Source organism: Athalia rosae, chromosome 7 (assembly GCF_917208135.1).
Source record: "Athalia rosae chromosome 7, iyAthRosa1.1, whole genome shotgun sequence".
NCBI classification, from domain to species: Eukaryota; Metazoa; Arthropoda; class Insecta; order Hymenoptera; family Athaliidae; genus Athalia; species Athalia rosae.
The window spans coordinates 13,049,497-13,074,856 of NC_064032.1; the positions used below are offsets into that span (position 1 = coordinate 13,049,497).

The following is a 25,360-nucleotide window of genomic DNA, read 5'->3' on the forward strand; positions in this document are numbered from 1 at the left end:
AATTCTAACATTTGAATGTAGAACAAATTCTAGCAGACGACGACTCGTCTGCTAACCTTCAAATTTAACTACTGTCAGAACTATGGAAGTTGGAGAAAAATATTTAAATGAGAAAATGGAAGAGCCAGTAACTGAAGAGAATTTGCAACAATTATGTGATAAACTGTCTGACGCAGAGGTGTGGTATAAACTTCTCCTTTTATAGTAGATTACGTAGGCTTATGATAATGAGAATTTAAGCTGCAATTCTTACACGTCAACACGTATTGTTATTTGAAATTCTTCATGTTCTGACTCAAGATGACCCGCTTAAGTTATTTTTCAAAATTCTTCATGATATGCTCTACAAAAAGAGATGTATCGTATCTTTCAACAATAACTGATTTAAATATTCTTAACAAAAAATAATTTTTCATTGAGATTTGCTTTAGGAAATAAAAGAGTTGATGGATTATATTTTTGTATCAAAGAATACCTTTTCCATGGTTGTTTTTCTTCACTATGGTATTCTCTACAAAAAAAGAAACATTTTAGAGGAAAGCATTCAAATGCATACAAGTAGTGAATGGAACGCTGCTACAATCAGAATTGCTTATTTTTAGATTGCTGTGAACAATGAACTGGACCTGATACTGTCAAGATATTGTCATGTTGAGGCAAAGTTGCAAAACATAAGTAAAGTTCTTCCAAATCTTACCATAATACGTTCTGAAGCAAACAAGTTGGGGGATATGATATCTTTCACAAATAAGCTGGCAGAAAACGTCAGCGCAAAAGTTAGGCGACTCGATCTTGCACGAGTACGAAGTACATTCTTATTTATATTCTAATGTCTATTCCAACTTTGTTAAATTAATTGACTCAATTTCATTTATATAGAGTAGAGTATCCGAGTGTCAGAATCGTGTACATGATATTCTGGATCTGCAATTATGTAGTCAAGGTGTTGAGGCTGCGTTACAAAATGAAGACTATGAGCAGGGTGCTGCTCATGTACACCGTTATTTGTCAATGGATAGACAACTCTTAGAAAGAACCGCCAATGACGTGACTGGAGATCACACAAGTATTACTAGTTCATTAGTCACCCTGCAGCAGGCTGCTCAGCAGCTGAGAACAGTTATAACTCACAAATTTGATGAGGCGGTAAAATCTGAAGACTTAGCATCCGTCGAGAGATTTTTCAAGATATTTCCATTATTGGGAATGCATACCGAAGGCCTAACAAAATTTTGTCATTACTTATGCACTAAGGTAAGAATTAAGAGGTTCACGTTTTTAAGTTCGTTTTTGATTCGTATTCTAGATTAATATGAAATCGTTTCGATTGTAGCTTCAAGAAACTGCGCAGAAAAATTTGAAAGTTGCACTAGATGCCAAAAATTCTGACAAACGAGCAACTGTCATCTATGCAGATACAATGACCCTGTTGTTTGAAGGAATCGCCCGAGTGGTTGAGATCCATCAGCCAATTATAGAAACTTTCTATGGTCTTGGTAAACTATTGCCAACAGTTATCATTCTGCAAAAAGAATGCGATAGGTAATACAAACGTTTACGAATCATTATATTCTTTTCAACTCTATGGCATTGATCTTTTTTCATCTCTGACAGGCAGATAAAGAAAATTATCACAGAATTTATGAAACATAGAAATGTTGCCAAGAAAGTCCAGACAATAAATGAACTACTTCGAAAACAGAGTACAGATAAAATTGATCCCAAGGAATTGGACTTGCTTCTTGGGGAGATTACTATAATGCATTCCCGTGCTGAATTATATATCAGGTTTTTAAGGAGGAGAATCACGGTGCGTCCAAATCTGACGGGTTTTACCCGAAGAAAAGTTTTTTTTTAATGTCTTTTCACTCACTTACTAACAGGAACATGATTTATGTTAACAGAATGATTTAGAAGTAGGGATCGCCGACGAAGTGCAGCGAAAAGATCAAGTCAATGAATTCGAATCTTACATTGGCAAAAGCGAGTTAGCTCGAAGCATGCAAGAATTATTAGGCGCGTATCTTGCACTAGAAAGATATTTCCTAGAAGAAAGTGTCTACAAAGCGGTTGGGATGGACACGTTAGATCAGGATCAGCAAACTTCAAGCATGCTCGATGATGTTTTTTTTATAGTACGCAAATGCATAAGGTAATGGAATAATTCTCACAACTTCATTTCTCCAGCTGGTTGCTCTGAGCTCTCACGAATAAAATATGATTTTGCAGACGTGCGATCTCAAGCTGGAGTGTGGACGGTGTCTGTGCAGTTGTAAATATGGCATGTGGTATCTTGGAAGGGGAATTCGCAAGCCGACTAAGAGGTCGATTACGGCAAGGTTATCCCGCGGGATACTTGGACTTAGCGCAAGCCTACAATGCCCTTCAAACAAGCATACAACACGGTCGTTTGCAGGCTTCGGATACCGAGCTTGCACGACTTATGTTTTTGGTAATATCCTGATCTAAAATTTCGAGTTTAATATGCTATGTCCACAAAGAGCCTAATTTTGGAAGTTCATGTCTTTATAGGCGTATTTGAATAACACGGATGTCAGTATCGAGTACGTCGAAACTTTGTCTAAAAGTTTAGGCGAGGAAATTGAGTCAGCATTTCCGAACATGCAAGTGAAGGAGAGAAGTAAACTTGATAGCTGTTTAGCAGGGCTACGTGGAGTTACTTCTACATTACGTGCAGTTGTCGATTACGGCTTAGAGCAACTTCGTGCAAGTGCTGTCAAACCTAGAGTTACACCATGGGTAGATTTTTTCCTGTCAATGAACCATCATATAAATGAGGTAAACATACGGAATCATGCCAGTGTAAAAATCGTATATTTCCTTTGAACTTGAAGAATCAAAATTTATCTTCTCCAGGACGAGTTGTTGGGATATGAAACCGAAGAACCATTTGTACAAACATTGGTGATGAACCTCGAAGGCTTATTGCAAGCCTTCAAAGGTGGGCTTACAACTTCTAATTATGATGCACTCATCGGAATCCTCACTGCAGAAGTAACAGCACGTTTGGAGAAAGTCGTCCTCAAGTCCAGTTTCAATAGGGTATGTATCTCCAGTTTATGATCTTTTGTAAAAAATGTTTCGTTACAAATTAATCTCCAAATGAATTTTTTTGCCTTTCACATTAGGCAGGAGGACTCGTACTAGATAAAGAAATAAGGGCTCTAGCCGGTTATTTAGCTGCAGCAACATCGTGGTCTGTAAGAGATAAATTTGCTAGGCTGACTCAAATAGCCACCGTTCTTAGCGTAGAGAAAGTTGAGGAGCTAGCTGATTATTGTGGGGCTGATGCTGTTGCGTGGCGATTAACACCTGCAGAGGTCCGACGTATTGCGTCTCTCAGGACTGATCTGAGGCCTGAAGACATAAAGAGATTGAAACTGTAACACTTATAATTGTTACCCAAGATTATATTTATTTACAGAAAATAATTCATATTATATTTATAAGTCACTCTATAATAAAATAGAACGTATTGAAAATTATTTTCGTTGGCACTTTTAGAATTTACATAATTCTAACTCCATATCTCACATACTACGTGCGAAATGCGGCACATATCGCCAATATCAAAAGACAGAAACTACTCGCTGCAGTCGTGGTGCCTGATGACATCATTGCATTCTGGTGTTCTATCACGCCAGACACAAATCTTCCTAATCCCTCAAACGGATCATCGTGAGTATCAGCTTCAGTAAGCGCAATGAACCCCATCATCGCCAAAATAGCAATAATCTATGGATGGAACCATTTTATTAGTTGTTGGCTATGTAGCATTTGTCGGAAACAAAATAATAGAACCAAGTAAAAATTAAAAAATGCAGGCAGCATTGAATAAAAATTTTTAAATTGTATTAGTATGTACTGACTAGGATCAGAAAGCGTTTTACGTACTGCGTATTTCGCCATATTCTTCTGGTTTTCCAAATTTCACTCCTCTTCTGTTACGTTACAAGCAGCCACTGTACGCGTGGCAAATTTTTTGAGAACTGTATACCAAATACTTTGTCACAGTTTAAGTGACCAATTGAATTATCTTCAATTTTCATATTGGCACATGACCTTTGTCCATGAGTGTACCGAAACAAAATATACTGAATCTCTGTGATTTGTTTTATTTTATCAGATGATAAAAGAGAAACAGGTCAGAAAAGTCATGGTTTTAGCCTTCATTAAACGTGGTGGCTATACAGCCGAATGATAGTAATTAGAAGATGTCTGATTGCGCAGATCAGGGAGAAGCAACGGTTGAGCAAGAGATTGCGAATACTTCGAAAAATACCAGCAAGATTTCGTTAACTAAGAGACAGCTCTATGGAGATAACAGAAATTTTTTTTTATCAGAGCCTACACTTTCAATCGGTGGACCAAATATTGCCAAAAAAATATCATCTGTTCCCAATATCGACATTGAAGTAAATTATGATGATTTATGTGGCAAATGGTCTTGCCCACCAATTCCAGCATATCTGCCATATGATATTCCTTTAGTTCCTCAAATATGTACTTGGGTATTTATCCAACAAATAGATATGCCATATATGAAACAGTGCCAAGACAGCAAAGATGCTATACTTTCATTAATCGGTACATCTGTGCAGTCTTGTAAAAATGCTTGCAAGACAATGTGACCGAATCATTCTTATTTCAGGGTATAAGTTACCGGATAACACTTTGTTTCGTGGTCAGAACAAGGAAATTTTTCTCCAATTAATGTGGGAGGTTTTCAGATTTTCCAGGTAATTTTCAAGAGAAATCATGTGATCATGAGACGTTAACAATTTCATACAATTATAGAGATAATGGTTTTACTGAAATGGGCATTTCTTCATTGCTTGGACTGTTCTATTTTACACATCGATATTTTTTGACAACATCCTGGCGTACAGCTCGAGAAACATACGAATTTTTTAAAGAAGGTTTACTCCTTCATTCTGTTCTGGTTGGTTTACAAATTTGATCCCAGAAAATGTTTCTCAATTGTTTTATAATCATTTGAAATCCAAATTTCAGGACCCTCCAAAAAGTATTGAAGTATTTACACCGACAGAATGTAAACAGTCCCTAGATTTATTTTTTAAGGTATATATGCGTCAATTACCTTTGTTGCGATTTGTTTGTCTCCCCAATTACCGATTGATAATGACCTTGGAGAGAGACACTCCACAACGGGGAGATGAAGAAAAGTAAGAAACCAGAAGAGAGAAAATCGATACAAATGTAACTATCGAATACCAAGAAATGCAAAACTAAATCTATGTCGATATATATTTCCTCAAAAGTTGATTACATTTGTATACGATGATAAAAAACACGATCCATTATATGCTTGTTACAGTTTGTAAAAAAAGGATATCATAAATTTGACTTTAGCTCCTCAGCTGCGTCACTTCAAACATCACATCTAGTATAAATAAAGTACAAAAGTAAAAATACCATCACCCATGGTAGACGGGAACTCAACTTAATTTCTCAAGTTCTTTTTTCATTTACTTGTCGAGGATTGATATCCACAGTCTCTACTTTCGTCCAGGCCAGGGTCACTTCCTGCTCTTTCGACTGCATTTTTATTCCACCATTGGTTATTCTTTCTCAATTCTTTGGTCAGATGCTCCATTTTTGGAAACCACCATGAATGACCACACACCGCAGTTCGACGTGCATTTCTAATTGGGCCAAGAGATGATTTCTGAAATGATATAATGAGTGTCATGATATCTCCAATGAAATGTTGGAATATCTGAACTTGAATCTTTGTGCACACTAACTTTTCCTATGCGGGAATAACTAGAGCTTAGTGTCCCAGTTCGACTATTGGACAAATTCGATATCAATGGTGGAGAAGTCCTGCAACCGGTGTACAAGCTTTTCGACACTCGGTTGCAAAGAGATGGTTTGTGAAGTCGTTTTATTCTCTGTGTGAGTGCGCAGTTTGCTCGTCTCAGTTCTCTTATTGTTGCAAGAAGAGCCCTAAAAGTGGTAAAGGGATCAGCTTGAAAGGAGCACATATTGACACCACATCGCAGGATTTGTTAATTAAGAGTTCAAGACCCTCACTTTTTCTCAAACGCAAGCTGCATGACTTGTTGTTGTTTAAGGTTGAGCTTGGACGCAACCGTTTCCACTAGATTCCTCTGCTTTTCCATCCAGGCACGAATACACTGAACCACGTATTGTGACTCGGTACACAATTCTGAACGACTTACTGCCACCTGACTCAATTCAGCTGACATACTGACCAATGATTTCGTCTTCGTTTGACACTCCTGGCGTAATTCCAACAAGGATTGGTGCATGTCCTGAAGCTGCAGGCCCATCCAGAGGTGAAATAAATATAAGCGTCGGGAAATTATGAAAATTAGACCTTTTTGTAAAGTAAATTTTTACCTCTGAGACACATTTGCCATTATTTTGTTCAAGTATACTCTTCTTGGACGCAAGTTCACAATTTTCTTGCAAACATTGTTGTAGTTGGGACGACAGACCACATTTTACCTCTTCTGCTTTTAGTAACTTGTCTTTCAGAGACTGGATCTGGAACATAAATAGAAAGCGCAATCAAGTTTACTTGAAATCAAGAGCACCTTCCATTTATTGGAGATTTTCCCAACCCATAGATTTTGATTCTACGATCGTAGAAAAATGGGAAAAACTAGAGTGCGTTGCTGTTGTACCTCACATTGCATTGCAGTTTCTTTGCATGCTTTCACTCTATAGTCGGCCTGCATTTTCGCTAACTCGGCACTTAATCTTTTATTCGCGCCATCTCCCATGTTCTGGTTACATAATATGAAAATTATTGGGATGCAACAGGATATTCACCGTTGCTGAACACTATTTTATGATTAATGATTACGCAATAACCAGAAGTAGAATTGCCTCAAACGAAGTACTCACACAGCTAGTCTGATTATCAATTTGCGATCTGAAATCTGCACGTTCAGATTCTTTGGAGCGCACTAGTTCGTGGTGCTCCAGTTCCAATTTATTTATGGTAATTCGGAGATTGTCAATGGTGTCTTGATGTTCCCGACACTATTAGAAAAAAATATAAAATGTCGTGAAAAAATATTAGAAAATCAAATTAGCTTTCTTCTGATTTCATTGCAACGTACTTCTTGTTGAATGGATTGCAACTGGCTGGCGTAGCACTTATTACGGCATTGCGCTTGACAAAGTTGTGAATTTTTGGAGGAAAGTTCACTGTGAGTATCCTCCAATTCCTCGCTTAATTTGTCAACCATATCGCCCAGGCGACTTGCTTCCCTTTCTGCGACTGATAGCTTCGATAGTAAATTGCTTTCCTGAAAAGTTACCATCCGGTTAATTCCATTGGAATATCGAAGATAATCCGGACAATCAAAACGCTAACACAATCAAAACGCTAAGAGATGAATTACCACGGACGTTATAGCGCGTTGTAATTCAACTTCTCTTTTCGTAGCTTCTACAAGGAGGTCCTGGCTCTTATTGAAATCTTGTGTAACTCTGTGGTAATTGTCTTCCATAACAGATAATTGGAGTTGAACTGCTTTCAACTAAAATACATAGCAAATCGTTGAATGCTAGTATGTATTGAATGTATTAGCAAGCTTATCTGTACTCTTGATCTGGATCGCACCTTTTTTTTCAAGTCACTGATGTCCTCCCTCGCCTTGTTTTCAAATATACCTTGTTCTGCTTTCAAGATAGAGTTAGCATTCTGAAAATGGGAAATGTGAGGACATAATCCGGTTACAAATACTGTTATAAATTCCTTGAATTATGCATACCTTGAGAATTTGATGGTCCGCTTGTAACTTTACCATGTCGCCTGATTTCTCTTGAAGTATTCCCTTCAACGAACAAATCCTGTCGCGTAATACAGCCAACATTTCCTTGGAGACATTTAATTCACCGAAACATTCCTCAGCTCTATCCTCACTCATTTGTAATTGTTCCTCCAAGTGTTTTATCATCTGAGAATGCTCCATTCTCGTCTCTTCAAAACATTTTAGCTGACCACATAAATCTTTTATCTGGAATAAAAGGAATTTTTTTTAAAGTTCCTCTTCTACGAAACTTAAATAGTCTAACACGTCGCTCGTATATCAAATTGACGTTCACTGACTTCCTGGTTCTTTAAAGTAATATCGTCATGTAAATGAGCGACTGTTTCCGAACATTTTAAGAGTTTTGCTTCAGCATTTTCATTCTCAATTTTCAGAGCTTCAAAATCTTTTCTCAAACATTCGTTAACGCATTGTAATTCTTCAGTTCTCTGTTCAAAGCAACAGAAGATAATTCTAATAAGTCAATATACATATGGGGCATTCCAAGTTGAACGGGTTACTGTTTCCAAAATGTTTTTTTGAACTTGATGAAACTTTTTTGACGTCTTGAGGGCCTAAGAAGCCATGCTCAGACCACTTATTAACGAGAAAAGTCGATTTTTCCAAAAGCTATGATTTGTGCTTCTTTGATTCAATTAAAAATTGCCAGCCAAAAAAACGCCAAGCCTTGGATTTTTTTCGATTTTGGGGTGAAAAATCAACATTTTCGTTTATTAGGTTTTTTATGCTATTGTTATGTATTTTGATCTCAGAAATCGGAATCTGAAAGCAGAATTGATCCATCTATAAAATTGAACGAGTTATCGCGAATTTTCCACTTGTTGGAGCAGAAAAATGGAGATTTCTCGATTGGAAAAATTCGTAGCTCGATTTAGCCAACGGATTCGTGTTCCTGGGGTCAAAATACGTAAGAAAAGTCTCCTACAGTTGATTTTGAAAATACTTCATTTTTAGCCCAAAATTTGAAAAAATCCAAAAGGGTACCCCTTGGATTTTTTTCGATTTTGGGGTGAAAAATCAACATTTTCGTTTATTAGGTTTTTTATGCTATTGTTATGTATTTTGATCTCAGAAATCGGAATCTGAAAGCAGAATTGATCCATCTATAAAATTGAACGAGTTATCGCGAATTTTCCACTTGTTGGAGCAGAAAAATGGAGATTTCTCGATTGGAAAAATTCGTAGCTCGATTTAGCCAACGGATTCGTGTTCCTGGGGTCAAAATACGTAAGAAAAGTCTCCTACAGTTGATTTTGAAAATACTTCATTTTTAGCCCAAAATTTGAAAAAATCCAAAGGGGTACCCCTTGGATTTTTTTCGATTTTGGGGTGAAAAATCAACATTTTCGTTTATTAGGTTTTTTATGCTATTGTTATGTATTTTGATCTCAGAAATCGGAATCTGAAAGCAGAATTGATCCATCTATAAAATTGATCGAGTTGTCGCTGATTTTTCGCTCCAAAAAGTCCAAAATCAAGGGTATCTCAATGGGATTCATTCCTATTTTAATTTAATCGACATCCACCAGCATCGTAGCCTTTGGAAAATATGATTTTTTTTCGGAATAAGTTCAAGACTATTATCTCATAACGATAATCACAACTATATGACAAAATACCTCTAATTCTTTCTTGAATTCCTTCAATATTTTAAGTTCTTCCTCTTTAACTTTAGCTTCTGTGGTTAATTTGACTAAGTCACAGTTACACTTCTGGAGTTCGTCTTTTACCACAATAGATTTGACGTTCTAACGAATAATATGTTTTTATGAGTAATTTGTTTGTGAGTTACTTATGGAAAATTTTTTTACCCAGAACAAATATTAAACTACGACAAACTTTCTACACTATAGTATCTAATCCCTCTTGTACATATTTAAAAATTACCTGTTTCTCTTCCAACTCGTTGATCAAACGCGCTTCATTATCTTTCAAAATTTGCAGTTCGTTTATGACATTTTCGGTTTCCTTTGTATGGTCTCCTAATTCTTTTTTCAAAAGTTCATTCTCGTTTTGTAACTGTACGATATCAGCGTTAGTTTTTCTCTCAGATTGTAATTCCTTTTCAAATATATCCAAATCCATTTTATATTTCTGTAACTGTTTCTTCATGTCCTTATCTCTCTCCGTTAATACATAGATCTTATTTCGCAATTGCCTCTCGATGTTTTCTGACTTCTTCAGCATGTCCTCGTAATCTTTGATTTTCACACAATGCATCCCTTGCATAGCTTTTATACTAGCATCTTTTGTGGTGAGTTGGCAAATCAAAGCCTGAGTCGCACATTCTTTGCTCTCCATATCTGCCTTGCATTTACTGATTTCCGTTTGGCAACATTTTATATCATTTTCTTTCTCCAGTAAGATTGATCTGGAATACACAATTATTTAAATCTTCAAATTATTCAAATTAATGTGCAGTTACACAGCTCCGAATTTCTTTGAAAAATCTATTTCCGTTCTACTAAGAATATCTGTGTTACCTAAGTTCTCGTAGCTCGTCGTCTACTTCCTGCCACAATCGTTTCATATTCTTGTACTTTTCTTCCCAGCAATTCTTAGTCTTCACCAAAGCTTCCATCTGCAACCAAATTTATAATGCAAAAATGTTTGAGGTTTTCAGTTCAAGTGCAGCCTTCAAAATTCCCCGCAATTACCTTCCCTTTCATGTCTTCAAAATCTTTGCAGCGTTCTTGCAACTGCTCCTAAAATATTGAAAAAATATATCTTCAAATGAAAATTCCAAATATTTTTATATAGTAAAATCTGTTGAGGAAAGATCCTCTAAAAAGAATTTCTCTCAATTAATCATCACTTTTCGTTTATGAGATAGTTTATTCTATTTAATATACAACTTTTAATGAACAGTACAATTATGAAGCTTGACAGAGATTTAATACATTACCTGTATCGCACTCAACACAGCAAAATATGAGGAGTGTAAATTATCGATAATTGGAGAATTGTCCATACGTTTTATCTTTTGTCTGAGTTGCTCAACTGCTTCCCGTTGAATTTCCAAGACTGTGTCTTGCTTGGCAGCCTCATAAATAAATCACATATAATTGAGTGTCAACAAAGTTCTTTGCATTTTATTTAACATAAAATCATTTTTATATGTCTTACCTCCTCAAAGCATTGACTGTACTGATATTGAGTTTCATTTAAATATAGAGTCAATAATTGAATCGCTTCGTCTTTGTCGTTAAGCTGTAATTAACACAAATTTCTCCAGATACATACTGCAAATAATATTTTTGATATTGAAAGAAACAGCACAAATCCAACTTGGGAATGCCCGTCAATTTTAAAATCCGGCTTAAAAATCGTCCATTATTCCGTAATATTTAAGGGAACGAACGTAATCAAAAGCTGTGCATATTTTACGCATGCACAAACGCGCTATATGCATCCACTTAAACGGAGGCAAAATGCGAGGGACTCCAGGATTATTCATGCAAATCCGTTCCTATGGAATGTAAATACCAAAATAATATGCTCAATATGCAATCAGAATGGCAACGGATAATTTTAGGATCTATTCACTTTGAATCGACGCAACACACACCTGACAAAAGAAACAAATAAGTTAGATGCGATTCATAATTTGAATTTTTTGGGAAGAATGGGTTGTAAAAATGAATTCTTCTCGATGTTATACTGATAATATATCTGTTTAATGGATTGAAATTTTTATCATTTTAACGTTTGTCTATAAATCTGATCAATATATCATAATAGGTTCAAAATAATTTTTTTCTCTTGTCTTATTTTTCCTTCGATGTACCAAAATAACAATGATTCCATAAATCTGCTTTGGATAGATCTATGATTCTCTATACAGTTAAAATGAAGTTTAAATCCTATAAAACTACTCCTACAAAAGCAACATTTCTCTATCACATGATCTGTACAACAAAATCTGTTAGGATTATTCTTTGAAATTCCTCGTACGATTAGTTTGATCATTATATATGTAAATATATCCATACACTGTGCCTATAGCACAGCGTATAATCGGCCAAATTCAAAATTTTCGATCTGATCAATCTCAGGTACCACAAAAAGTGCATGGATAAGTATCAGCTAAAAATAGCTCAATGTAGATCTACCGAAAATCACGTTGGAATTGCGAGTCACTATAATAGCTTGGCGACCGTTTACGCTCATGATAATCTAATAATCATCATCCATAAGTCGATACGCCACCCATTAGACTATGGATTATTTTTAGGATGAATAGAAATTCTAATCAGATTCCTTGAAACCAACGATAACAAGGGTGCAAGATGAAATTATTCCGCTATTGATTTCGATGATATTGTGACTGTGCAACATCAAACAATATGTGTACTTCCATTTGTTAAATTGTCTGCGTGGTACTATCAGCTATAGTTCCTATTTACAACGAAAATATATAACAGCGTAGTTTTGTACAATTAGTATTGTTAGTTGAAAACACAATACTTAAGCCTAAATTATAATTGTTGAATGCAATTATCCTGCATCAAACATCGTGCACATTCCCATGGTTGAAAACAGTTGATGAAGTAGAGTTCCTGATCCCACTCACTTCGCTGGCTGCCCTATTTCCCATTTGATCTAATCGTCTTTTAGCTTCCACTACAGCTTCTTGCAAATTCCCAATTGTTTGTATTTGGAGTTCGTTCTATAATAAATAAAAACTCGAAAGTGTATTCTCATAGAAAAGTGAAAAAAAAAATCTAAACCCGTCCGTTTATTAAGATACAAACCTCTTTTTCTAAATAAGCTTTCTCTTTTTCCAGATTTATGATAGATTTCAATTGCAGTTGGACCTGCGATAAAAAATTCATGAAGACAGTTTGCGCCACGATATTAAAAATTATATTGACGATGTGAAAGAACTTACCTCTGACTGCATGACTTGAAAATCTTCAAATAACTTTTCTTTGAGTTGATCCTTGGAAGCACAAGCAAAGACAACGTTTATACATAGATAATTAGGTAAAAAAATGGAGAAACAAACATAGGTAAATATTTATCTCAGGTTTTCAGTTTTTGTTGTTTCATTATCTGTGAAACTTAAAGCGGATCGTGACTCTTACTTCAAGTCAACGATTTCACGAACTATGTTTGGAAAGAATATGCAACGTGCAAAATCCCACATGATAATCATCATACCATAGATATCATTAACATCATACCTTTTCCTGCAGTTTCTGATGTAAGTCCTTCAACTCCGCCTGAGTCATCTTTATAGAGTCTTTCTGTATTTTGATTATTTCTTCTTTATTTTCGAGCTGAAAAAAAGATCGAATTTCCAGTTAAAGTATCGCACAATATGTCCTGCATATGTTTCAAATTGATTCATAATAATTGCCATTTACCAATTTGTCCTTTGAGCACAAGGCATTTCTGAGTTTTTCAACTTCGGTGGAACAATGTTCGGTAGTTTCGCCGTACTTTCTAAGCATATCCATTGCCGTTGTGAAAGAATCAGACGATAGAATTGAGTGGGAAGATCCTTCGCCAACCTGTGATTAATGAAAATATTCAGTTCTAATGAGAGCATCTAAAATTTAAATAGGTGAAACGGCGATCGCTGCCTACCAATTTTTTGAGCTCATTTCCGATTTCTTCCAGGCCACATCTGGCCGACAGCATCGTCTCTTGCAAGACCTTGAAAGACTGGGGTATGTTCTGAGATATAAAACATGAAACTATAAATAGCAACCAGAAGATAATGATCATTGAGCAATTACCTCGTACTTGAAATCTTGACTATAGACGGAGTTTACTCCATCGGACTTGTACTGACTCTGTAAAGAATCGAAAGATTACATTCAAGTGTCTTGAAAACCAGATTCATTACTGCAGTTGCTGATTCACTTACATAGGAACTTAAGAGATCTTTTGATTTTTTGAGCTCGATTTCACTACAGTCAAGATCTCTGCGAAGGAGATCTTCGTTTTCTTTGTGTCTTTTTGCCTGAAATAGGTAAACGAGGGTTATAAAAAAAGAAACCTGACAATCTGGGAACTGCAATAATAAAAAAGAATCAATGGAATAGTGTTTATTACTTACAGTACATTCCAATTCGAAAATTCTGCTTTTCAACTCTGCACTATCTGAAGTAAGACATCGTCTTTGTGCTTGAGCTTTTGCTTCTACAGAACAAAGTTCCTGCTCCATTGACTCTATTTTCTTTCTGAGATACTCATTTGAAGCTGTTTCACATTTGGCCTGGAATAAAAGCAACCCTTTGTTTTGATTACATAACAGAAACCGACTAGTTTCAATGATAAAGTTGGAAATAAGGGTGTGGAGAAATTTAATTGAGATGAATGGATTTACCTCATTCTGTAGCTCTCTAATTTGATTTTGTAAATCAGCCACACGGCTTTTCCATTCATTAATCTTCTCCTGCTTTTGCGCTTGGCACATTTCCTGAAATAAATATTTAATTAAGATATTAATTTGTTGAAATCAAATTTTTGTATCTATTTTTGTGCGTTTTGCAAATAGTACCACTGAGTTTTCTTTACCGATAATGATTGTATTCTTAAATCATCACACTCTTTCTTCATTTTACGCAGTTCGTCTTTTATTTTGATTAAATCCTCTTCCTTGCTCTATATAATAAAAGAAAGTTACATTACAAAATCTGTGTCTATGAATTTGAAATGTACAGTCACTCTGTACACAGCAACGGCGATACCTACTTTGTTTGGAGTAGCTTGACTACAGTAATTCGAGTCACTTTGATCAGATAACGCACAAGGATTTCCGGAAGACACCTGAAATTCATTTGAGGAATTTCTAGAAGTTTAAGTAGAAATACTCTTTACAAGTAAACAGCAGAAAGCAACTGAAACCATATGAAAAAAAATATTACGAGATAAAAAATATAATTCGGAACTCACTTGTTCCATGACAGAAGCGAAGTTTTCAAGTAAATCCTGCATTTTTGTGTGCGTATTGTCAAGCTCCAGCTCAAGTCTGTCAAGTTTTTTACTCCTCTCTAAATACACATTCTGAGCTATCTCGTTATCTATCAACTACGGAAATGAAACAACAAAATAATCAATTCAATGAGAGCTGTGATTCTAGTCTTTGAATAGAGACTATTTTTTAAACAGTAGCCCAGCTTTAACGGTGAAATTTGTAATTACCACTTCATCTGCTTTTTTTTGTAGATTCCTCAAGCAATCTTCCAATTGATTTAGTTGTCCTTTGACTTCTAATAATACGGGTACAGCATTGCAGGCCTTGAATTTCAGAAAACTCATTAATTTAGTATTAGAACATGATCCGTGGGTCATTTAAATACATTACCCCAGTTTGGTAGATCTGTACATTCGTTATAATTTGTTGGATCTCATCGTTAACTATGTTTAATAGATCATCGCAAGTGTGTATCTTTACAAAACCAATTGAACTGCACTCCTTTGGAAAGATAAAGTCGGTAATGATGTGACATTATTCAGATCTCGTCGAAACAGTTAGGAAAAAATCATCACATACACAAAAACTGTGCGATACTTACTTGCATATTATCAGTGCTAGTGCTAATGCATCGTGATATATCACTTTTCATCTGATTCATTTCGTTTTTCAAATCCTTGAGCTTCATGGCACCATTTGTTATTCTTTCACTATGCCTCAGTTTCTCTTGTTCCTGTAAAAATGAAGAAAAGTTGAAAAGAATGATTATTATTTATATATTAGGGAATGAGTTAATGAATGCTTACTTGGATTTTCAATTGGTTTATGGTATGGGACAAATTTTCCCGGGTTTTTGTAAGATGTTCTTGGATTTGTTGCACTAGCTTTGTGAGCTCTGCAAACTAAAATAGATTGTGATATTAAAATTCTATTGTTGGGAGAGCGTTTTCTCCTTCTCTTCTGTATATCTTGGCAAACCTTTTCATGTCGTGAATTCAGATTACAGGTAACTGTAGCCATCTCCTCGCGGATGTCTTCTGTTGCTGCCTGTGCTTCTACTGTACATATTCGGAATTCTTCCATCATGCGGAAATGTTGAATAGCTTCATGGTTTACCTGGTTAAAACAGTGGAAATCGTATTACTTGTATTTTTACAACCTCAGAGAATGTTTCATGAATCCTTACCATTGAGGGCTGTTCCGGAGGTGGGTAGTCATCTTTACATTTTTTTGCCTGAAACAAGAATTCATGCAGTAGAAAATGCTCATAGTTTTTTAGGATATAAATACTAACGATTGCTTTCACCAAACCGATCGATTTTTCTTTATCTTTGTAGATTTTTGAAATATTCTCAATGCTGTTTGCTACACGCTTTTTCAAATTCTTCATTTGAATTTTATCTCCATCGTCGATACATGCCTGGAAAATGAAAACGAACGAAAAATTGAATTGCGTCCTAACTTGAATTTTTTGTTTTGAAAAACTAACACATTTTTTGGTGATCTCTAGAATGTTTGACAAATGATTCAGTATAGTCTCCAAATTGGTCATTAAAGTATTAGTACTCCCGGAACACGTTTCCTGAATGAAATGGAAAATTAAAGTCAAACTGATATTCTAATTTTCAATTTAGCAATAAAATTATTTTACTTTGCACAATTTGTGGCAACGCAAATCAGCAAGTAGGGATTTCATATTCTGCAGTGTAACTTCGGTGTTCAAATTCTGTAAGGAGAACACTGAGTGCAATATAATACTCAAAATAACTACTTGAAAGGAAAACATTCATTTGCAGAATATTTCCAAAAATCAGGTGCTGCCTGTTACAACTCGGGCGCGGCTTCCCATTCTGAAGAAAATTCACAGTTTGACCAATTATACAAAGGAGTACATACTGCACATGAAGCAGTCTGCAGCAAATCATGTAGATATGAAAGTTTAGCTTCAACTGCATCGCTATTCTTTTTCATTCGTTCCACAGATTTGGTCTGTAAAGGTGATTTAAAATATTAGAGGCTGCAGTCGACTTTTCAAACAACCCATTCTAGCCAGAATCCGGATTTCTTATTCAATTTTTACGTAGTGTTGACAACGGAACATTAAAACTCACATGGTCGATAAGTTCAGTCTTATAATTGAAAAGCATTTTTTCTATATCCATTAATTTTTTCTGAATATTTGCTATGCTGTGCTCTCGCTCGAAGTCCTAGAACCACGGAATTGATGATAAAAGTTCTACTGTGGCTTTTTAGAAAATGAGATGCATTTGAATTCAAATTAATTTAATGGGCGACAAATATATTTTAACATCATGTTGCAAAGAACTTTTTCCTCCTAACCACTCGTTAAATGATGCTTGAGTACGCTGAGAATTTGAACAAACCTCAGTTTCTTTGAGCGCGATGTCTTCGAGCATTTTTTGCAGCTCTACTTTTAAACTCGAAAGCGCTTCTTTTTCCTTTTCCATCAATACTTTGGCATTGGACAAATAAACCAAGATTTCTCCCTGAAGTATTGAGAAACATTTATTATATGAGAATGTTGCACCTATATCAGTATAATAGAATATTAATTTATTAATAAAATCTTCAATACCTGATGGTGGGTCGGAGCGTTTCCATCTATAGCATCATCTTCCTGTAACAAAGAAAACAACTGTATAATCTTTAATGATTTAATATGAAAAAAGATACTGAAAATAACAGCTCTGTGCTAAAACAATTTTTTTTCTACCAAACCACACCTTCCTTGAAGCTGCTTCCTTTGAATGGTAATGGGAACCCTGGCTCACCTGATTTCTGGCTGATCTATGTCCTCTGAGCTTCTCTAATTCTTTACATAATTCTGTTGACTTGTGCTTTTGGCGATTCAATTCCTTTTTAAGTTCGTTAATATCGTCGGTTCTTTGCATTAATGTATTTCTTACTATTTTCAATCGATTCCGAGTTTCATGCAGTCGGTCTCTGATAGATGTCTCGTCAGACTAAATTAATTGCGACATCAACCATTGATAGAAATAAGCATTTACTTAGCGGATACCATACCTTGGAAGATGAACACGTATTTTCCGAGCAAGAAGAGCATCTCTATGGTGAATATGTGGTTAAAAATGCAAGATTCAAACATTTTTCTCTAAAGAACTATATTCATGCTTTTGTAATGGGATATTCTTACCTCCATAGAAGTATCTGTTTTTATCCGTACCCTTCGCGATGATGGACACGTCTCCTGAAAACACAGTCAATGAGTTATCTCATGTTTTAAACCCCCAGTTCGACGAGTCTTACAGATCAAATACCTATAACTAGCAAATTGAGACTCTGATATTTCAATACATCCACCTCAAGGCAAACAAAGTCAATTGTTAAATCTTGAGAGTGATTTAAACGAAAAAAAACCACAGCATTGAAAAAATTTTATTATACCATAAAAGCTTAAAGGTATTTACTACTTAAGTTACGAACAATGTACATTTTCAGTCACATATTTTCACATTTGCAGAGACTTGTTCTATGTCTGAAAGATAGCTGGATTCAGCTTCTGTGAATCGATCGATTCTTGCAGTAGGATCTTTGCAAGGTGGTGATAATTTTCGTGTAGATTTCACAATTTTCCGATCGACCTCACGTATCGATCTGTTCCTGCTAACTTGGACTTCGCTGCGTGTCTCATGTTTAGGATAATTCGATTTCTCTATTATATTTTTATCATCGATATTATATCTAGGATAGGAATGTCGGTGCAGAGATGACATGCTGCTTATACAGTGGGGAGAAGCATGCAAGATTGCAGGTGGGGTGAATTTTTGGTAAAATTCCCAGTAGGGATTATCGTTGTTGTAAGGTTTAATCTGGTTTATGGATTCTTGTGGGCAGGAGACAGGAGCCCGGATGAAAGAAATAGGCTACAAATGAGAATGATAGTATTCAGTGGATGTGTTATATGCGTTTCCTTAAGCTAGAGAAAGATAACGTCTATTACCTTAGACTTGGCATGTTTTAATTCTCGCCTCATTTCCTTGATGATATCGTCCTTGAAGTGGGTTTGCATATCCGATTGACGGCATTGTTCTTCAAGCATGGCGAGTTCTTTTCGTAATGTAAGAACGAGATCGTGCTTTTCAGCTACTTCTACCGTTAATGCGTCGCGAGTTTCCAAGGATTCCTAATCAAAGGAATCATTTTTGAATTGCGGAAGCTTTGATAAATGATATTTTGGAGAATATGAATAACAAACTTTTTGCAAGCAAGCCATTCGACATTCAGTCTGTTGGAGTTCCATGCACTTTTGATCAAGTTGAGATCTCAAATTGTCCATTTCGAGACTCTTTTCGTGCATAAGCTTCTCAAATTTTGTTTCACTCTCTCGCAACTCCTCTCGCAACTTTTCTATTTCTAGCTCATTTGTGTTTAAGGCATTTTCCATAATGTCAGCCATTGTGACAATCTGAACAGTAAGAGAGATCTTGAAAATAGTTCAAGTAAAAATAACGCGAGACCGGCTGTGCTATCGGCAGGAAAAATCCGAGGCAATACTTCGCAATTACTGGCAATAATAAAAAAAACTCCATGCACATCTAGCTATTGGGGCTAGAGTGCAATGGCTTTATGTAAAACTGTAGACTATGAAACATACTTCACAAGTTTAGCGTAAGAATTGTATAGATAAAAAGGTGTTAGTGATTAAGAAAATAGTTAGTAAATATTCAAAAACCAGACTTTACAAACTTTAGAAGCAGATTTAATTTTTTCAATCTATGCCAACTTTATCTTTAGTTTTCAGATCACGTGCAGATGAAACAATGAATGAAAATCAAATTAGTGGGTTCAAAAACTTACATCAGAGTCAAGATCAGCGCTGGGTGAAGATGATTCGATAACAATTTGATTAGCCAGCTTAGAGTGATTCTTCAGATTATCTCTGAGGGACTGAAGTTTAGAGACGTATTTCCTGATTGTCTCTTCTTTCAACACTACTTGTTTACTCTGTTCAGCCAACTTTTCTTCTAACGCTGCTTGATACCTGCACGATTTAATACAATAAAAAAATCGATTATCTCAAGAAAGTTAGGACTTGGAATTGACATAGAGTTAAGGGTTTTAGGGAACTTACGTTATCGCACGTTTCTCACTTTCCTTCAATTGATCTACTTGTTCCTTGAGACTGGCTACATACTCTGCAGTGTCTTCTTTCTCCTAATTCGAAGGTAAGTTTATATTATTTTTATTTGTCCGATAAGTTTTGGTAGATCCAACATTGTGACTTGGCTCAAGCTAGAGTGATATTTTTGTCTAGAAATAATGTGAATTCAGCAACTGAAGACCCAAAGTTTGAAAAATCTATTTCTTTGTGGAAAATTAATTGGAAGTCGGCGTGATCACATTTTCACAGTACTTTATTCTATCAGTTTCAAAAAAAACTCTACAAAGTATAACCGCCGTTTGTAGTAGAGTATCATTTTACGTAATTCGCAATACGACACAATTACTAAGAGAGAAGATCGTAAAAATCAGTTGCAAAAATCAGCTATAAAAAAAAAAACTGCAATTCGAACAAAGAAATTCGATTCTTGCATCCAAAAAATAGAGTTGTATAAAACAAATGTAAACGTAGATCAGTTGCCTACTAATAAAAACTTCGACCCGGTTGAAACTGTCAATAATAATTCCGTGATGAGCAGAGAGTAGAATGGGAAGAAGATGTAGATTATTGAAAAGTGAGAGGTAGGTTATCTGTATCGCAAGGAAAGCAGACTGTTGGGTGAGCAGTTGAGCAGTCACAGAAATTTCTATTTTCGGGAGCTTCGGACCCCCTGGAAAGGCCTGGTCCTAACTCTAGGATAAGTCTCACTTTCTTATCAGGTGTTGTGCATGAATTTACCTGTCCACAGGTGCAGCTGTAAGAAAAAAAGACATTACTGCATCGTGCGTGATCTATAGAGACATAGATGCGACAATAAATACGGATGGACTCTTGCCATTTCACAATGGTTTAGAATCTGCTCCATGTTTATTCATCAGTCAAAACGAAGTCGGAAATATATTGTTTAATACGAGAAATGATGTGATTATAAGATAGAGCTGATGGTAAGTACCGAGATTTGATTGATGGCTGGGAACAAATAAGACTTACTCTAGAGGAGTGGGGATGTCGCTAGGCTGGATTTCAAAGAACCTTATCCCATCGAGGCTCCAACAATTTTCTCTGGTCGCGCGCCTAATAAGCTCCAGTAACCCTCTAATATCGCTTTGGAGAAATTCTATTTTTTGTTGCAAAGTTTCCTCGTCTCTCTTCAGTTGAGAAACACGATTCGCGAGAACCGTCATCGACTGGATGATATAGGATATTTTAAATTACTGGTATAGGAAAGAAATTTCAATTTGAACTCAGAAAAGTTCAAGGTATTCTGCTCAAATCAAATATGGATAAAAAAATAAAATTTGACGCACAAGTTGAAGTTCATTCCGTTCAGGGTTTACAGAGCTTATGGCCTTTACTATGAGAGTAAATTTCTGTTAGTTTTTAGTCACATAGATGTTACAAGACAGGTTGAAATATGTTGAGCTGAAACGTGATTCTAGACTCACAGGCTTGTGATTTTTCAACAATGCAGACATTTTGGATTTGAAATCGATGTTGAGTTGATAACGAATAATGAATAGTTAATATCAATTTTGGTGAAACATTTTATAAACTTTAACCACATGAAGAAACAAGTTGTGTCTTACCCCATCTTCTCCAGCCATACTTCGTCGAGTAATATTAGCAACAGTAGCAGCAGACTGCTGGAGTTTTTCCTGTAACAACGTAACTCTATTGGCAGCTTCACGTTCAAGTTCCTCTACAGTTCTCACCAGCATAGCGTTTTGTTCACCTAAATCTTTCACCCATTCTTCCATAATCTTAAGCTTTGTCTGAAATATTAAATCAAATACTTGGTCAAACCCATGCTAAGAATTTAATAGTCTGCATGCTCTGAAGGAAGAAAAGAATTCTCTGAAGTTTCCATCAACTTCTATATTTAGATGATGGGACTATCGGTCTGTCTGACTGTAAATTTGAACAGATATTGAACAACCATTGGTAACATGCCCAAGTTTGGGCACCAGCAGGGTTGATGGTAAAGAAGATGAATGAGATTAGTGAAAGAGAGCATCCTACTGACAACATGTTGGAGTATTGGTCCACAGCAATTTTCATTGTTGCTTACATGATCAGAATTTCCATCAGCTTCTTCGCTGATTTTCCTGATGCGTTCTTCATAGAGTTTTTTGAATTCATCGAGGATTCTTAATGAGCTAGTTTCCCCACACACGTCACCTGTTTCTTCGTCCAACCCCTGACAACCCCTGGATTTAGGGTCTCCGGAGTTATCCATGACACTGGGAAATACCTCAGTTCTGTTTAGTTAAAATCAATCATTCAATGTAAGGTTAGTACGTTACTACGATACGAGCCGCAACGAATTACAATGAAAACATCGTAGACTTTGAAAAATTAACACGCTACATTGCCATCTTTGTGTCAAGATATTTCACACAATCTATTAGTATCAACATTTTTATGGCAGATTTGAGACTGACAATTAGATTTTTGGTAATGTGTATTTCTAGGTGACAATTGGTCCAGCTAGAAAGATGCTGATTTTTTTTAGCGCTGTGTGGCGCCGAAAAATATGCAACTAAACATACACTGAATCGACAATCTTCAGTCAACGGAATCGATTCTAGGCAACAATCGAAATACTTTTGGCAGAAATTTTCAAATTTGAATGTTTTCCCGGTCATTCTCAGCAGAATCCTTTTTCGAAATTCGAAGTGGCAGTTCTCTTTTGTGAAACAATATTTCTTCATATATAGTATCTATAGACTTAGGGCATGGGATTTTACAGAAAACCCTGATATATCAGCTTCGTGGGTCGTTTTTTATCAGGCTTCAATCATCGCGGTGGATATTTTCCATCCATCTGCCTAGCATCCTAGAATGCCGGATATTGCGGTAGGTTTATAGTTACGTAATCAATAATCCTAGACGCGTAGATGATAAAATGCTGAACGCAGATTCTTCTCGGCCACTTAGACCTTGAGAAGAATCATCGAATCATATCGAATGCTCATCAGCACGTAGATTTATTCAGAGCCTTGTTCAGTTTAGCGCAATCACGAACCTAATGAGGTTTCCAAGTTACATCCCGAGTTGATTTCAAGTCCCTTTGGGTTAATTTGATTGCATTAACTGTGTTGAGTCAAACGCTCACAAGAAAAAAAACGTCGTGATCTAAGAAAACCGACCGGTATTTTGGTGGTTTTCTACAAGTCCATAAGTTTTTTTATCGCAACCGACTGACATCAGTTTTTCGTGGTTTGGAAGTATTCTTTTATCATTCCTTATCATTACGTTTCGATAAATGTTAACCCAGTAAACCATCCCCACCTTTAACTTTTCATTTTTCCACAGAAGCCAGCTTTCTAAATTAATTTTGCGTTATTTCTCGTACGTTTACCATCAGATAAATTCGACATCTCGATTAACATAGAAATATTTTACTTTTTCTACACGATTTTTCGTCATGCGTTTAATCATACAGTGCTCTTTTGTACTTAGCCTTTTAATGTATAATTTTAGTGCTGTGCAAGGTGATTTTAATTTTTTATGTTCATATTACCCCAAAAAAATTCCAAGTGCTAATCGAGTTTTATTTCAGGTCACTGCACTGTTTCGGTGAAAAAAGATTTACCACCGAAAGTACCGCTGATTTTAAATTCTAACGGGCCAGGATTTCGGTATCCTGACAATTCTGGGATCTTCCATTATTCGAGAGGAGACCAAGTCCGACTTGTATGCAATGGACAGGATAATAGTTTTCTAAATCTCAGTCGAACTTCTGCTGCGAGTGACGTAATGGCCGAATGTGTGCAGGACGATTTGTTCAAAGTTCTCGGTGAAAAAAAGAAATTCCAGGACTTGGGCTGCCGGAATGCACCTTCGGATGAGCAAAGAACTGTTGGCAGATGTCATCCCGATTCCTACGTAAAATACGAAATAGGATTCAGCTTTGGCGATGAGTTTGAAAAGGTAATCGAAGTTTGTCACGATCCGGTGAAAGTTCTTACGGCTTATAGTCGATATGAACTTGTCAAAGAGATTGGCGTTACCTCGGGACGACCTAGATCGTCTTTCAAGGTCAACAGGGATCACATTATTGATTACGAAGCTCAGTATAAACGGAACGTACAGATCGCCACGATGGGGAGAATCCTGGACTCTGCCTCCTTGGGGATGGAGTACATAAAAAAGACAGGAAATAGTTACTTAGCACGAGGTCATCTTGCTCCGAATGCAGATTTTCTTTACGACTTTCAAAAGCGAGCCACATTTTATTACATTAATCAGGAACCACAGTGGCAACGATGCAACGCTCAAGCTTGGTCTTACCTTGAAAGCGCAGTTAGGAAATACGCTAATTTTTTGGAGAAAGACTTAATCGTTTTCACTGGGGTCTATGGAATCGATGGTCTACCTGACATTAACAATATTTATCGTGAATTATTTTTATACTTTCCCAATAAGGGATCAAAGCGTGCAGCCATACCTGTACCAAGATATTTTTGGAAAGTTATTTACGATCAGCACTCTCAAAAAGCCATCGCGTTTGTTCAAGTGAATACGTGCTGTTCGAACACCCTTAATCCCGAGGATCAACTTTGTGATAATCCAGTAACCAGTGAAAGATGGGCAGGAATTCAGGACTATGATTGTCCAACCTATGCGTGCGAAGTCGATGAGCTTAGAGAAAAAATTACAATCATTCCAGACTTTAGAGTCAAGGGAATCCTCGTTTAGATATAATCAAAATTAACGCTGCGGGGGGAAAAGTTTGAAAATTCAAAAACAACATTATTAGCCGATAATTACGGTCGACAGGAAGGAGCGAAATTACCCCAGGGAACCTATCAAGGTTTGAAATATTAATAACATGCCTCTAACGTATCTTTTGACTATTAAATAAATGATTTGAATTAATGAATTGAGTATAATTTGTCTACATATTATCTAAATGATGCTCTGATAGGATTCCAATGACCTACCGTTAGTTTTAAAGATTGAAAGTGCCAGTAAATACCAAAGGATAGGCAAATGAACAAACATTAAATCCATTTGTGCAGCAATGGAAAGATTCACAATCAGTGAAAGTTATCAAATTTAAAAGGATGCCGGATATTATGCTGGTAACAAATCTTCACTCGACGTGATATAGAAGATAAAATGAAGCAGAGCCTTTTTATCCTGTCATCTAGATCTTGAAAAGAATCACTGAAAATTGATTAGAATAGATTAGATCAGCTAGATTAGAATAGCTTATCACATTCGTAAAAAAATTAAATGCAAAGTAATAACATGCCTTTTTTTGGAAATACTTTGACATCAAAATCGTTGACTGAAGATGTCAAAATCATCTTATGTCATTCTGGAGATGAACTGTCGGTAAAGTTGACTGTAGATGCAATGTGATTGTTTATTTATTTATTTTTCGTTAGTCGGTAAAATACAAGCTCACCCGTTCGGCTTAGAGGGAGC

At 36.0% G+C, this 25,360-nt stretch overlaps 4 protein-coding genes across 13 annotated transcripts; 3 read left to right on the forward strand and 1 right to left on the reverse strand.

The window, feature by feature from the left end:
- The first annotated feature begins 39 nt into the window (after positions 1-39).
- Positions 40-3,506, forward strand: LOC105688118 (conserved oligomeric Golgi complex subunit 4). Of its 2 annotated transcripts, none has more exons than XM_012404178.4 (10): positions 40-178; positions 603-800; positions 880-1,254; positions 1,334-1,542; positions 1,615-1,810; positions 1,905-2,152; positions 2,230-2,452; positions 2,533-2,799; positions 2,878-3,063; positions 3,150-3,506. In XM_012404178.4, the coding sequence occupies exons 1-10, from the start codon at positions 83-85 to the stop codon at positions 3,405-3,407; spliced, it is 2,256 nt and encodes a 751-aa protein (XP_012259601.2). In that variant the 5' UTR covers positions 40-82; the 3' UTR covers positions 3,408-3,506. The 2 variants fall into 2 exon arrangements, with proteins under 2 accessions (XP_012259601.2, XP_048514797.1); XM_048658840.1 differs by lacking the exon at positions 40-178 and adding an exon at positions 257-357.
- On the reverse strand, positions 3,417-22,565 carry LOC105687937 (titin homolog). 8 transcript variants are annotated; one of them, XM_048658833.1, is made up of 43 exons: positions 21,993-22,565; positions 21,511-21,696; positions 20,915-21,111; positions 20,663-20,678; positions 19,895-19,977; positions 19,621-19,804; positions 19,019-19,228; positions 18,764-18,946; positions 17,957-18,010; positions 17,378-17,419; positions 17,166-17,288; positions 16,076-16,201; positions 15,968-16,015; positions 15,760-15,897; positions 15,588-15,683; positions 15,383-15,514; positions 15,172-15,282; positions 15,009-15,104; positions 14,760-14,894; positions 14,559-14,633; positions 14,382-14,468; positions 14,191-14,283; positions 13,921-14,079; positions 13,729-13,824; positions 13,598-13,654; positions 13,446-13,523; positions 13,223-13,369; positions 13,040-13,135; positions 10,511-10,558; positions 10,337-10,434; positions 9,741-10,224; positions 9,473-9,601; positions 7,794-8,039; positions 7,643-7,723; positions 7,422-7,559; positions 7,137-7,325; positions 6,919-7,056; positions 6,696-6,797; positions 6,409-6,555; positions 6,079-6,326; positions 5,790-5,991; positions 3,916-5,710; positions 3,417-3,756 (listed from the first exon to the last, which is right to left on the reverse strand). In XM_048658833.1, exons 1-42 carry the CDS (start codon positions 22,158-22,160, stop codon positions 5,507-5,509), a joined length of 5,670 nt encoding a protein of 1,889 aa, XP_048514790.1. In that variant the 5' UTR covers positions 22,161-22,565; the 3' UTR covers positions 3,417-3,756; positions 3,916-5,506. The 8 variants fall into 8 exon arrangements, with proteins under 8 accessions (XP_048514790.1, XP_048514789.1, XP_048514791.1 ...); XM_048658832.1 differs by having other exon boundaries at positions 13,446-13,535; XM_048658834.1 differs by having other exon boundaries at positions 13,446-13,535; positions 21,875-22,008.
- Positions 4,236-5,211, forward strand: LOC125501906. The gene is made up of 4 exons (XM_048659038.1): positions 4,236-4,608; positions 4,673-4,760; positions 4,819-4,963; positions 5,035-5,211. Exons 1-4 carry the CDS (start codon positions 4,236-4,238, stop codon positions 5,209-5,211), a joined length of 783 nt encoding a protein of 260 aa, XP_048514995.1.
- Positions 22,566-22,927: 362 nt separating the features above from the next.
- LOC105687981 lies at positions 22,928-24,805 on the forward strand. Of its 2 annotated transcripts, none has more exons than XM_012403964.3 (2): positions 22,928-23,418; positions 23,487-24,805. In XM_012403964.3, the coding sequence occupies exons 1-2, from the start codon at positions 23,352-23,354 to the stop codon at positions 24,623-24,625; spliced, it is 1,206 nt and encodes a 401-aa protein (XP_012259387.2). In that variant the 5' UTR covers positions 22,928-23,351; the 3' UTR covers positions 24,626-24,805. The 2 variants fall into 2 exon arrangements, with proteins under 2 accessions (XP_012259387.2, XP_048514798.1); XM_048658841.1 differs by having other exon boundaries at positions 22,932-23,143.
- The last annotated feature ends 555 nt before the right edge of the window (positions 24,806-25,360 follow it).